At 45.8% G+C, this 15,089-nt stretch overlaps 1 protein-coding gene across 1 annotated transcript in view; it reads left to right on the forward strand.

Moving 5' to 3' along the window:
• Nucleotides 1-12,875, forward strand: part of Rapgef5 (Rap guanine nucleotide exchange factor 5) — a 194,075-nt gene extending 181,200 nt beyond the window's left edge. Inside the window, exons 24-26 of the mRNA XM_029484349.1 lie at nt 896-960; nt 5,951-6,005; nt 8,546-12,875. Coding sequence (XP_029340209.1) covers nt 896-960; nt 5,951-6,005; nt 8,546-8,664 — 239 coding nt within the window. The 3' untranslated portion in view covers nt 8,665-12,875. The remainder of the gene's footprint in view (nt 1-895; nt 961-5,950; nt 6,006-8,545) is intronic.
• The last annotated feature ends 2,214 nt before the right edge of the window (nt 12,876-15,089 follow it).

A 15,089-nucleotide genomic window follows, 5' to 3' on the forward strand; every position in this document is an offset into this window, starting at 1 on the left:
TCTTCTTCTTCTTTCTCTTCTTTTCTTCTTCTTCTTCCTCTTCCTCTTCTTCCTCTTCCTCTTCTTCCTCTTCCTCTTCCTCTTCTTCCTCTCTTCTTCTTCTTCTTCTTCTTCTTCTTCCTTCTTCCTTCCTCCTTCTTCCTCCTTCTTCCTCCTTCTTCTTCTGCATCCTCTCCCTCTTCCATTTCCTCCTACTTCTCTCTCCCACCTTCTGCTCCACCTTCCCTTTTATCTACCCAATCATCAGTTCTCCTTTATTTTACAAATTAAGGTGGGAAGCAGGTTTACAGGAAATCACCTGAGTGCTGACTCTTTGTTTGCAGCCACTCACCAGAGAAGGGAATTAACATCAAATATAACTAGCCCCAGGGCTATCTACAACAGTCCACCAGTTAAATGGTGCCAACATCCTGCCCTTTTCCTTACTTCTGATGCACAGACTTTTTAATTTTTTCATGTTTTTAATGTAAACTTGAAAATCTGAATTTTAACTGTTTTGACTAAAGCAAGTCCCATTTGTATTAGCTGGCAGGGATTTTTTTTTAAAGCAAATATAACAAATATTAAGTCCCTGTTGCTTATGAATATTCATTTATTTTCTGCTCAGTATTTTGACCTAAAAACCTAATGGACCAGTTAAGTTACAAGCTAGCATTAGCTTCAGTCATGTAGGCTAAAACCAACTTTAAGTGCAAAATATTTAAGGAAGTCTGTTCTGCCCACTTAATTTTTATATCAGATGTTATACAGTTTTAGCTTCAAGTTGCCTTGTCAAATATGTGGCATAATTTCAAAATGCTTAAGCAAAAAACATGATAAATTGCATGGTTTCTAAACAACGCTGTTGTTTCATGATGTCTTCCTAATAGTACATTATCTTGTTTTTACCTTTCAGATGTAACATTTATTCATGAAGGAAATAAAACATTCTTGGATAATCTCGTCAATTTTGAAAAGCTGGTATGTAAATTTCATAATGTTTCCTTTCTTCTCTCTGTAAAGGGAAAACACACGTGTCTCTTCAGCTCTAGGAAGCAAACGGTCTGAGTATCTCTCCCTGTTGTACACAGAGTAACTCCCAGGGTCTCTTTGGGCATATGGAACAGTGCCATCACGATTCTGAGAATCTTATTCTTTTAAATAGCATTTCATTAGCTTAGCACCAGTGACTGTGTAAACACAGAACCTGGCATAAAAGCTGATGTCAGGAGTAGTTCCCACTTGTGAGAGTTCCGTTACTTCAAAAGCATCTCTTGATGCCCCAGTGTAAACCACTTCGAGACAGTGAGCAACAAAGCCCTCCCAGTAGACCTATTGTCTCCTAGTCCCCCAAGCTCAGATATGCACCTGAGATTTGTGGGTTCTACAAGTGAAGGGAAAGGCTGCCTCCTTATTGGTCTCTGATCCCGGACCTCCCTGCTGATTATATGAATTCCTGAGCAGCTTCTCCTAAGTCTCCCTTCTAGGACAGTCGCAGTCCTCAGTGAGTTCCTCAGACCTTCTGCTCTGTCCTTGAGCCAAAAAGAAGCTGCCTACAGAACTGAGTGGGACCAGGTGGGTGCCCCACAGCAGTGCTCCAGAGAGACATCTCAGGGACCAGAGGAAGGCACCTGTCTGACAGATGACCTTTAGTGTCACAGATGAAATGTTACATCGTGGTCAGAGGTGACCCCAGCCAGCACTCCCCTCTAGGAACCTGACCTTTGAGTGACCTTTTCAACGATGATAATGGGCTACATGAACTCTTTTGGGAGCCATCCAAGCTCCCTGTGAGACTCAAGTCAGGCTTCAGAGAAGGTCATTTGAGGCTGAGGCCCCTGACCATAGTCTGTATGGAATTATTTGAAGAGTAGCTCAGACTGAAGTCTCCAAATGATGTCTGGTGTCTGACACCTTAGCACTTACAACTCTGTTCTAGTCAGCCACAAGGCCTCCAGGACACAAGGGCTTAGACCCACAGGAAGAGTAGACCTAGCTCCCCCACAAGAACTCAGAGCCCAGCTTCCAGATTCTCTCCAAGACAGACATCCTCCAGCCGCTCTCTATAGCAGCCCTTAGCAACTCTGAATATGTTGGCTTCATGACTGGTTATTCTAGGAAGTCGAGATGCAGATGTGTTTTGTTCCCAAAACATTTCTCTCTGCCCTGGGTATCTCAGAATCAGAGCTCAGTTGTTTCCCATGCTATCGAGAAGCCAGCATGGTCAGAGGTGGGAATGTGAGCGACTGTCATCTTGCATTGCACTACTCTGTGATACCCCCAAGGATCCCAGTATACCTGTTAGCAACCAAAGACCTCAATCACTAGAGTTCTCAGTCTGAGCAAGTTCATCTCCAGTGTGTGGCATCTATAAACAATCACAGGGAACCTTTTGGTCACTATTTACTCTGCCTCCTGTTAATGAGTCTGTTTCATATCACCAGAAGACCTTTCAGGGCATGTGTGAGGATATGAGATATTCTGTGTCAGCTTGCATGGATCCCCTCTGATGCAGTGGGGACACAGGACAGACACTGTACTCCTTATAAAACTATCGCCTCTTACCAGCAGACAAGGAGTAGGCCTTTACCCTGAAGCAAACAGTGGCCTGGCTACTGTCTCTCCTCATCTAATGCCACACCAGTGAAAGAATGGAAAGAATTCTATCCAGGCTAAAATGGAGAGAGTGACAGGGAGCTTCAAGCACTCTCCACCCTCTTGTTCACATCCTCGTCTGTGGTCCTTAACTTTTTCCTCCAGCAATTCATCAGAGCCCAACAGAAGGGACTGACATAAGGTATAAATGCAGACTCCACTGTCTGTAAGAAAGTTTAAAAGCCCAGAGGCTGAGCATGAGTCTCTAATCCCAGCACTCAGATAGCTGAGGCAGGAGGATTGCCACAGGCTCAAGATCAGCCTGAGGTACATAGTGAGTTCCAGGACAGCCTAGGCTACAGTACAAGATACTACCTTAAACAAACAAAGTTAGCAGCTTCCTTGACCACCAGACAGCTACCAGTGGCACATCATTGTGTGCATGTGTGTGTCTGTGTGTATGTGTGTGCATGTGTGTGTGTTCATCTGTGTGTCTGTGTGTACATGTGTGTATGTCTGTGTGTGTGTGTGCGTGTGTTTAATGTGTGTGTGTACATGTGTGTATGTCTATGTGTCTGTGTGGGCATGTGTGTGTACATGTGTGTGTATCTGTGTGTACATGTGTGCCTATGTGTCTGTGTCCCTTGCTCTTTTGTTTTCCACATTATTCCCTTGAGAGAGGGTCTCTCACTGAACCTGGATCTAAGCTGACGGTCAGCCATCCCCAGCCATCTTCCTGTCCCTGCTCCCCAGTGCTGAGCTTACAGGGACACACAGCCATGGCAAACTTTTTATGTTGGTTCAGCCCTCAGACTCGCACTACAAATGCTCTTAGGCACCATACCATTCTCCCAGCCCTGGTATACCAATAAAGAGATGACAGTGTGGTAATGGTGGCCTGGTCCTTACAGCAACCAGCATTCCAAGCCCAGCACGCCTTGAGTTGACCTATCTATGCGGAAAACACAGAAGCAGTTAGGTTTTTCAGAAAGACAAAAATCAATTTTATATCATACTTGGGCCAGTGTTCCACTCAGGCATTGGAACATCCTCACAGAGACAGTATTCTCAGAAAATGTCACTCAGCGGAGGACGAGGTTTCACTGAAGCTCAAGCAGGATCATCTTTCACAGTAATGAACCAATGGGACCTAAGTGAATTAGCTTATGAGGAGCCAATTCCTCATGGTGGATGTTAATTTAAGCCAGTCAGCAGATAACTCAGGGTGTTATCTTTATCTGGCTGACACAGGCCAGCGCATTAAATCAGGACCACATGCAGATCAAAGTGCTCATTGAATGCAATAAGATTCGCATTGTTCCCTGGGCTAAGTTCCTTGCTGCCTCAGCAACTCTAAATGTTTCCACCTCAAACAATGAAATGTTGAAGGAGCAAAGGGGTCTCTCCCTTTCTTTTCATCCCCCAATATTATGAGCAGGATCTTTTACCGAGTCCGCCTCCCTCCCTGTCAGAAAACCCGGAGATGAGAATCAGGACTCAGATTTCAGGGCTGCGCACAGCATTGAGCCTTACCTCAGCTCCAGCCTTTCAGGAGCTGTACAAATGGCACAGGATAGGAATCAGCGTGACGCCAGAGACTGTAACAATGGAAAAATCTGTCCTGGGAATTGGGGTAGAATTTGGGGAAGGAAATGTAACAATGCATTCACACAGACGTGAGTCAGGTCCCATTTCCTTTGCAAATTCCGCCTGGAGTGCTGCCGTAATCATTACCCCTGCTGAGTCCTCTACTCTGGAGAAGCTTCGAATTAGCCCATCTGCAGTCAGGATAATTTAATCAGACTCTCAATTCACGTACTGCCTCTGTCTTTCCGTTGGACTGTAAGTGAGAAGATTTGAGCATTAGCGTTATTCTTTTAGTGATAATTTACTGACCGTTTGTCATCTGAGGATGCTTCAGTGTCTGGCCTGTGCAGACAGGCTATGATGATGGTGCTCGGAGGACCAGATAATGAATGTTAATCCTGGAATAATGGGATATCCGGGGTTTGATATGAAACAAAGTAAGGAGTTTCTGTCCTTCTCCAAGGGAATAGGACCAACTGTGACAAGGACATTTAGGGCGCCTTCTGGCAGCTGGAGGAGCTGTCCAGAGTGGAGGTTGGTTTCTTCCAAAACCATTATGGAGAAGTAAATGTAGCAGAGTGAGCTAAAGGCTGATTGTAGGGACACAGTGTGAGAGGTATGGACCCTGCTGCACCCAGGTCTGAGCGTGTAGGTCTGTCACCCCAGGTACTCAGGAGGCTGAGGCAGGAAGAGCACAAGTTCTAGGCCAACCTGGGCAAGCAGGTGGGGCACTCAATAGAAATTTTAAAAATGAAAAGGGTCTGGGGCTGTAGTGGCTTGGTGGGTGGTAGAACACTTCCTTGTCTAATATGCGTAAGACCTAAGCATGGTCTTCTCTCCCCCAAAAGATGCACATTTCAGATAACCTTTGTCTGGAGATCAGGAGGAGCTAAAGGAAAGTAACTAAAGTAGAAAACTAAAGCCAGTAAGGAAATGTGAGTTAGAAACAGAACAGTCCTTGGTCCTGTGAAGGCTCAGTGACCCAGTGTAGGGGAATGCCAGGGCAGGGAGGCAGGAGTGGGTGGGTGAGTGGTGGAACACCCTCATAGAAGCAGGGGGAGGGGGGACCAGGAAATGGGATAACATTTGAAATGTAAATAAAGAAAATATCCAATAATAATAATAATAATAATAATAATAATAATAATAAAAAGAAACAGAACAGCCTTTGTAAAATGCTGATGAATCCACTCTGCTTTCGTGAATACCTCACTTCCTGCTGTTGTTGGAGCCCTCGAGTCCACAGAACTATCCGGCCTCCACTCAGGACATGGAAGTGGCTCAGTTGGTAGAACTGCCAGCTGAGCACTCCAGAGTCCCTGGGTTTGATCCCTGCCTTGTAGAAACTGGGGCAGTGGCACAAATGTGAGCCTGTGCCCTGAGTGTGCACAGCCCTCTCGTGGTTCCTGATTAGGAGGAAGGCAAAAGTCCCAGAAATGACAGTAACCCAGAATGTGCTGTACTCTAGGAAGAAAGGTCTCAAAAAGACACCACCTCACCTGCAGAGGACACACAGGCAACATGTGGATGGGAAACTGGGGGCCCCAAAGATAGCATGCTCTCCTGTGGCTCAGAATACCTTGACTGTTCGGGAGGCACTCTTCTTGCAGTCACAAAGTCAATAGTCTTGAATAATTCACGCTGCATACAATCAATTAAAGTCATGTCCAGCTCCAAGTTGAGCTCTTTGCTTTATACCCAGAGGGATTAGACTATTACCCATCCCCGGCAGGTTCTGTGGCATCAGTAAGTGACCCTTCTGTTTCTGTGCTCCCCCTCTGTCTTCCAGCACATGATCGCAGACACTGTCCGAACCCTGAGACACTGCAGGACTAACCAGTTTGGTGAGTAGTTGGACTTGGGGCACCATGCGCAATGGCTTTGAAGTGATGTTGACTGTACCATTTAAGGAGTACTTGGTGGACCCAAACTTCGACAACTACTACCCAGCCCCTCAGATTTACTTCTGAGTTTAGCCCCTGCTTCTAGTTTCCTTGTTTGGATAGGAATACAGTTCCTTGGGTTCCTGAAATATCCTTCCACTGTGTCCTTCCTTTCAACTCAAAAGTTCCTATCTACAGCTGCCTGCCAGCTGAGAAAGTATGTTTTTCTTAGCAGTTCTGTAGAGTCCTCTCTGAGACGTACACAGGGATATTCTTCCCATTTTGAATCTCAGGTGTATCTACCCTGCCTTTAAATGGAGTTAGCATTTGCAGGAAGGGAGGAAATTCCCTTTACTGAGTTGCAGGAGCTTTCACCCAAACCACTGAAGTCCTGCCTTGATCCTAGTAGCTAGGCATCCTTAACCCTGTACATGCTGAGCCCAGAACCAAGGCTCAGAGAGGCTACTCACACAGCCTGTTGTCAAAGTGAATGTCCTGGCTTCCTTTCCCAGCCCATTGCTTTGCTCTGTGCTGACTGTATACATAGAAATAGTAATTAAGAGAGAGGGGAGAGGGAGAAGGGCTAGAGAGATATCTCCTTTGGAAGCTAAGAGTGCTTGCTGCACTTGTAAGAACCAGGGTTCAGTTCTCAGCAACCATGTGACAGCTCGCAGCCCTCCACGTCCAGGGGATTTGACACACCTTCTTATGTCTGAAGGCTCCTCCGTGCATACAGAGGACATACATACACTTAGGCTCACACATAGATACATGAAATAAAATAAATAAATAAAGTTCAATGATTACAAATCAAAGATGGGCAACCTGGTGTTAAGTAGAACTTAAGTAATACATCTCTGTTGCACTTAAAAAAAAAATACAATGTATATAGAGAATCAGAGCCTCTCCTACCAAAGAAAGTACTCCTAACTGTTTGGTATGCATTCTTTAAATGCTTTTTTGATAGTGCTCTGCCCATAGCTATCTATAATATCCAATTAGGGGCTGAACCTCCTATATGTGTTATAAAGTAGACAATGAGAATTACAAAATACAGAACCTGATACTCTAAATATTCATTTTATTTAATACCACTTGGTATGTTCTTATGTAAATTTCCATTGAGTCCTCAAGTACAATGCAGTCATCATAGAAAGGGTGATACTGTTGCCACAAAGGATCCTTCAGATGTGTTATTGACAAGTATTCGGCCATATTTCTCTCATCGGCCTTTGCTTCCAAAGAGATCACCAGATATTCAGCTAATTCTAAAGCCACCATTCTGATCCATCAATGGTCTATTCCCAGTATGGGGAGGTGGGTCCTACTGGCTTGGCTTGAACCTACCACTCACCAGAAAGACTGCACAGCCCAAAACAAAAGAGAAACTTAGCTGTCCACGGTGTATATTAACTTGGATTGTAACTAAATTATCTGCCTTGCTTTTAACCATTTCTTTCGATGAGCCTCATTAGCCAACGTCAATGTGTGGGATAAAAGAAGAAAATGTCACTCAAAACAGTTATGTCCTATGAAGTGCTACACAAGGGTCGGCTGCGATTGCCAGGACTGTTCATCATGATGTCTTTCGAATGCTTGCAAATGACAAACTTATCTGTATAGCCAGCTAGTATTTACCAAACTAAAAGCACTTTTATAATGTCTTCCAGAAAAGTATTCTAGAACAATAGTCTATCAGTCATGGTTAAAATTCTGAGCTCCCAGTGTTTACTGCTGAGACCAGGAAGTCCAAGAGTTACACAGATGTCCCTTGAATTATTTTTCTTGTTAAATATGTTCTTCATAGAAGAGGGAGAAACTGCTTTTCCCAGAAATGCCGCTGGGCCCACTTCCTGTAAGACTCTGTGAACCCAGTCCTTATGAAAGCTGTCCCTAGCATGGCATGACCGTAGTCTCAGCTCACTAACGTCTCTCTTGTGGCCTTTGGCTTTTTATCTTCTTGGATTGCCTTATCCTCCTGGGTACACTGTGTAGCCCATGTGCATACTTAGAGAAACTGCTTTTTCTACACCCATTCCTTAGAATCTATTCTATGGTCTATGTTCCTTCTTTTTCCTCTAAATAATTAGGACACAGAAGTGTACTAGATCGAAAATAAAAATAAACAGATGAGTAAATGATTTAGTAAGCTATTGTGCTCAGAGGCTAATGTCTCACAATCTCAAGCTGATGGAATACATCAAACCAGGGCATGGGAACTTTGGCTCAGGAACCATCGGAGCCTGGTTTCGAATCCTGGCTCTGACATTTACTTATGTGACTTCGGAGTTTCCTCATCTGTAAAGGGATAACAGTGTGGCTTCTAAATAGTCTATCCAGTAACTATGAGTCAGCCTGCATGGTCTGAGCTACAGTTGTTTATCTTGAGACAAGGGAGAGCCGTTCTAGAGCTAACGTACTCTAAACCATCATTACTGCATTTAAGAGTAACACCTCTGCTCCTGTGACACTCATTGTCCATTTTCCCTCTGAAAAAATAGGAAGTGACGTGTCTCCAAAGGAGCAGCAAGAGCTGAAGTCCTATGTCAACCACCTGTATGTCATTGACAGCCAGCAAGCCCTGTTCGAGCTCTCTCACAGGCTGGAGCCTCGAGCCTGAGCTGTGCCAATGCATCTGCCCTGCATCTGCAACTCTTAGAGCAAGCAAAGGCCTCCATTCAGCATGTTGCTTCCTGTAAGAAAAGAGGTTGCTGAGTTTTATCAGCATACCATGAGACAAGTGCAGAAAAGCCAGCCAAAGCACGCTCAGGAAGTGATGTCAGCCACCAGAGGCGGGAGAGCTCCCCTCACTGCTGTCAGGGACAAGACAGGAGTCAGAGCATCCTTGGAACAGGATCTTCCTTATGATGACGATTTCATTCATTCCAGTCCAAGTTTCAGCTTATGAGGTGCCAGCATTAGGAGGTGATTGTTCGTATAGCAGGAAGGACTGTCACTCTGCCTGGTCACCTTACTGCTGATTGGCTGTCTGCTCACCTTACTGCCGATTGGCTGTTAAGAGACTGGAACACCTGTGGACAGCAAGGGCAACTCCAGATGTTCCAGGAAGAGGAGAGGCCTCTGTTACTATAAACTTAACATCACCCTGGAGGGCATGTCCTTCTGTACAAATAAGAAATGCGCGGCACACACTTCTTTGCATCCACAATCATTTACCAATGTATATGCAGATGGACTAGTTTCTGTACCACTGATGTACTTCTGTAAGCAAGGTAGACTGAGTTTCTCATCCAATAAGGAGCTTGGCATTGTTCAGTTTCTATGAACTGTCTTTACATATATTGTTGTTGTTGCTGAGTGCAATTTTCAGAAAAACACAGGGCCTGGATTGTGAGCACTCAGTGTTAGCTTACTGGGGTGACAGAATTTCCAGTGTCTGCATTCTGGTATCTGATGGAGCCTTGGTGTCTGACATTACTCCTCCAAGTTCCCTGCCTACAGGATGCAGAACATCAACCCATGAGGGAGGGTGAGTGAAGCCAAGTATATGAAGCTTAACAGTTAGCCTGCTAGACTCAGTAATTGAAAAATATCCAGAGATGCCTAAAGTCTTACTTACTTGGGGAGTCAGAGCCCCATAGTCTACTTCCCAAGCAAAGCCAGAGTCTCTCTGCAATTTGCCTTTTACCTTCCTATTCTTTGTTTTTATAAATTGGGCCTCATATACCAAATAAGACCTCTTGGAATTCTCAAGGACTGGTTTGAGGATCTCCCTGAATCTTCAAATGAGCAAAAAGCTTGTGGTTTAAAAAAAAAAAAAATGCCTGCTCTCCCATGATCTAGATACTAGTTCCTGTATCTACACTAGTTCCCTGTGTGCAAGTCCCCATCTGAGTATTTGGTCTGTGCATTTACAATCTTGAGTATGGGTATGTTGTTCACACCCTTGGGAGTTGGTTGGGGGTGGAGGTCGGGGAGGGGAGCTGTGTCCACACAGACCTGCTTCCTACTCTCTTTGCCGCCTGGTCCATTCTCATTACCAAGGTCTGAGCTATGCCTGTTGCCACCTGATTTCCTGAGAGCTGTGCTGTTCCCTGGTCTTGGGACCAGTGAGCTTGAAACACTGCTAGAAGGAACCATAGGGGAAAATCTTGGTAGAGCTTTCAGAGAGATTGCATCTGACCTAGCACGTAAAATTTCAGCCCTAGAAACTTAACAGGGGGTTTATAGAAACACCCCCAACTGAGGGTGATTCACTCAGAAAATGTTTTACAGGTCTGAGGGCCAGTGCATGAGACCAGAGCTACAGAACCAGGGAGAACAGGCTGTCCTGACGTGTGGACAAGCACAACCTCCGAGGATAGATAGCACACACTTATAGCACAAACATGAATGTCTTCCCTCCAAGCTGGCAACTGGGACTGGGCTAGTGTATCATAGCAGGCCATTTTGACATTGTCTGTGTTCTGCGTGTATTGACGTTAGCTCCACATTGCTTCAAGCAGAGCTTTACTTTGAGAGCTCATTGTAGATGGAGATCCGTTTCAGTAGAACACTGTCTAGGCTCCAGCCCAGCTGGGCTACACAGGCCCCACCTGCATCATGCCTGACACACTTAGAGAATCCTGCAGGACATGAATGGGAGAATCGCCCTAGAGAGCTATGGGGCAAGGCTGCCTTTCCCTCCAAAGCAAAAGTCAGATGGGATTGTTTGCCCATCCTGTCTCCAGAACATCTAAAAATCTCTAAATCCTTCTCAACTTTAACACCTGTTTCTAGGGATTTCTCAGGCAGCAGATTGAGGAACTTCAGAAGCTTCGCAGAGTCTTAAATCTAAAATTAAAGAAAAGTTCAGAATGGTCAGACCCTGTTTCCACAGGAAGCTCTTCCTTAGGAAGCCACGCCCTGTCTAGGTACCCACAGGAGTCAGCACTCCCAGGCATGGGATGACCCAGTTCCTTCTCCATAGCCTCCAAGGCATTCCCAGACCCAGTGCTACTGTGTTGGAAGAGTAGACCAGAAGATGTCTAAGGTTCCTTCCAGTTCTCCTTTGGATTCTTGTGATTTCATGAATCTCCATTCCCTCCCTAGATCTTGTATAATTGGCATCTTCTTGGCCTCTTTCTGTTGACAGCACAGCCCTCAAGGGGTCCTGTGCCTCTTTGGATTCTGTCCCTGCAAAGTGAGCTCCTACCGGAGTCAGAACACAAGTCCATCTAGGAAAAGTCACAAACTTTCTGAACACCTCAAAGGATTCGCACACACATTTGCAGATGCTCCACAGCCTCCACGTGTCAACTTGCCGACAGGTTACCGTAGCACATGGTGTAACTCGCAGTCTACCTTTTTAGTGTCTTTAATAGCATTGAGAATAGATTCCTTTTCCTGCTCCAATATCTACAAGCAAGCAGTGTAACTCATACCTTGAATTTAGAGGCATGAAAATAAAGTCCCACCCCTCCTAGTTTGTAAGGAGGTATTTCATAGACGGACAGTCTTCTGCGTGAGGAAGTGGGAGTATGGATATGTGGCTGCTTGTGTAGACCTCTCATCCTGGAGCTCGTGTGGCTGCCTAAGTGTCAGCTCTGTGGCTTTGTTACAGACTACACATGCATTGCAAAGCCTGAACCAAATGACACAACCCACAAAAGCTTATCAGAATTGGGCAAAATCATTAAGTTTAGAAGACAAGGGCCACTATAGCTGTCCAGCAAAGAATTTCTTCTCAACTTCAAAGACATGTCCTTGAAATTTCAGCCCACTCAGTAATGAGTGGGCCAGTTTTGCTCTAGAGAGAACACATTTTGAAAATTGCCAAAAAGTCAGAAGAAATGTACTACTGTATAAAGCAAAGCTGTATATACTGAGCATTTTTAGCAGAGTAATATTTATTTGCATAGCCTATTTATTGTATTTGTATTACACTGTTATTAAATACCAGGATGAAATCAATGACCAGAAGCAAGAACTCTTGCCTTTGGATGTCTCATTGCTTAGGACCGCCGTGATGCTGTCAGCTTGGGATAACAATTAGAAGATAGAAAGCCCACAGTCGGGGCGTCTACCTAACTTCTCAGGGACTACACCTCGTAGTTTTCCACCATTATAAGCGCTGGTAAATATGAAACATTTGTTGAGTTACCAGACTGCCGTTGACAGTGTTTGATTTCTCATAGTTCATGCTTTCTGCCTCTGTGTACATGACTGTGCTGTGTATTTATCAAAGTAGGAAGCAATAATTTATATGTAAAAATGGCCAAGCAATATAAGGTTAAAACTTACATAAGTAACCATTACCTTATCTTGTATTTTCAAGTGTTTTTTAAATCTGCTTTTCCAAATATAAGACTATGTTAAAGATACCGCTCATGCCTAGACTCTTCTGTCCTGTGCCACAGTGGTGTCCATGGGCCTATGGCCGATGTTCCAGTGCCATCAGGTACTCTGTCTGGAACTCAGGTTTTCTCACTGGAAAAGCTACATATAGATGAAGAGCTACAGGAACCCAGTCATCTACCCTGCTGCCCTAAACCCTGCAGACCACCTGTTGGAACTCACACCAGAGCTCAACCCCAGCCTTGGAGAATCCCGCAACTACAGCCATCACCCCAGTCTTGACCAGACCTGGGAATGAGGAACAGTGCAAGGCCTAGAGATTCCTGTGCAAGGATGGAGGCGCTGAGTGGGTGGAGCTTCAATAAGCTCTTATGGTGTTCAGGGAAGGTAGGGTGGCTTCCTGTGCCAGCACTGATAGACTGCCAGTGCTTTGTCTGCACCTCTCCCACCTAGACTCAGTGTCCCTCTTGTCAAATTCACACTTGCCCGTAGCATGTGGCATCCCCTCCCCCATAGGAGTATTATTATGTGTTAAACTCTGTAATGGCCAGGTATCTTGTTGCATAAGTAAAAGGACTGACCCATGCAGCCTGTTGCAAGCTCTGCAGGGGACCTGTGCCACTGTGTTGCTGCAGATGAAAACGTCACCAAGCTTGCATCTTGGAGTGAAGGCAAAGATGGAGCCAAGCTCCAACTTGGGAACACCTAAAGCCAAATGTGAAGCATTGGGGTTAGAAGCCACTGAGGTTCGTCAGTGGCCTGTACTCGGCAGAATTTATCCCAAACTGACTAATACAGTCTCCTAGGACACTTGTCAGTGAACTTCACTCTGCCTCCAACACTAGCAGGCTTTGTGACAGCCTTCACCTAAACCCTGCAGACCACATGCTGTGTCTGTACGATGCCCTTGCCATCCTGTGGGAGAAAGGTAAGAGGATGCGAAGATCATGGCCAGGAATTAGCCCTTCTGTCCTTCTGTACCCGGGGGTGGGGGTTGGGGGGGAGGGGAATGGGAGGAATGTACAGGGACAGTGTTCTACGATGGCAGCTGGGAGCAGAGAGGGTGCTCTCTACACTACTTCCTGTCTTAGCGGTGGTCTCATTGTCAACTCATCCTTGGGGGTTTTCCGCACAAGGTTTTTCCAGAACCGGGAGCTATGTGGGAAACAGGAGTGGGCAGTCCTGAGCTCCAGATTTGTGAGGGAATAGAAGAGAGGGCGGCACCGGGTGGAAAGGTCCCTACCTGCTTTCCTCTGGTTTCAGTTTGAAAGAAGAACTGGGCTTCTGAGTCAGAACCCTGTGCTCTTTTAATACAACAAACTTCAAAATGAATTTTGTGGTCCTGGTCCCAGCAACCTACTGCAGGATGGACTACAGGGCATCGGTCTCATTATTTGGTCTCATTTTTTGAGGTCTTTAAGAATCACAATATACAGTGTCTACTTCCCTTCAAAAGTCACTTGAAACAATTGAGACTTAGACAGTTTCAGGGTTGCTAAGGTTCCTGAAGTAAGGCACCCCTGTTACTGGAGTCAGCTGGAATTTCTCTTACCCAAACAGAGCAAGCAGCTGTCTTCCCAGTGCACAAGAAAGATGCACCTGATATGACAGTGCACAGTCAGGGTCAAGGACTCTAATATGAGGCCTCTGAGGAACATGCTTAAAGCCCTGTATCAACAGGGCTTGGAGCTTACTACTTGGTTTGGTCTCTCTAATGGCTTAGGAGGAACAGGGGCTACTTCAGTTCCTAATTACCCACCCCTCTTCTTGGTCCTGAGCCCTCCATGAGTCAGTTAGGATTTCCTAAGGTGAGATTTGTGAGCACAGGGTCACTGTGCCTTCTCCACAGCAGTCCCAGAGCAAGCTCTGAGGCCACTTCCTGAGCCCATTGCTCTTATCCATCTGGGCTAGCTTTCTACCTTCTCTCTCATTGTGCTTGCATAACAGGGTTAAAATGCCCCCACTGCCCCTCACTGCCCTCCATGGCCTTCCAAAGCCCCCCCCACACCCCCCACCCCACCCCACCCCACCCCCGCTCTCCAGGGAAGGGAACGTTTCAAACTCCCTGATGCCTAACCACACCTTTATCACTCACTATCTCCTGCTATTGCCTCACCAAATGTCAGATGTTGGTGGGCCTGGGAATTCTTCCCTGGAAAGAGAACCAGGTTCTGCTGTGGGGTTTCCCAGCATCTTGGGAGTCTCCATCATGAAGTAGGTAATAGGAATGTCCAGCACTCCAGGCTGGCCTTTCTCCTAAAAGATTCTGAGAGGCAACCCCAACTTTGGAGGCCGCCCTGCCTGACATCATGCCCATGAGAAGTTCTGAGCTGCTAGATCCTTCTACTCATGTGCACCTGCAGGGTCTAAGGTGTCAGCAGGGCTGGAGTCTAATTTCTATCCAGAACCTTTGGAGAAAATCCCTGGAGTCGTCATCACCTTCTTCAGAGTCCTGATGAACCATGATCACATAACACACAGTGACAGCGCAACTGAAGTCTCAAGCACAGTCACTGGCAGGAAAGACTGGTGCCATGGCAACATCGTTGCTAAGCCCTACAGCAACAGTGACTCCCACATGCCTCAGAGCTCTTAAACCAGGGGTGGTGAGGTGTGCCACCATCCTTTCAAGCCCAGTTTGCAGAAATTAACTTGACCTCTGACATCCCTTGTTTGCTGTTTGGGTAAGAGAAATTCAAGCTGCTGTTAGTAACAGGGTGCCTCACTTCAGGATCCTTTGCAAGCCCA

The sequence above is a fragment of the Mus caroli genome, chromosome 12 (genome assembly GCF_900094665.2).
Source record: "Mus caroli chromosome 12, CAROLI_EIJ_v1.1, whole genome shotgun sequence".
NCBI lineage: Eukaryota > Metazoa > Chordata > Mammalia > Rodentia > Muridae > Mus > Mus caroli.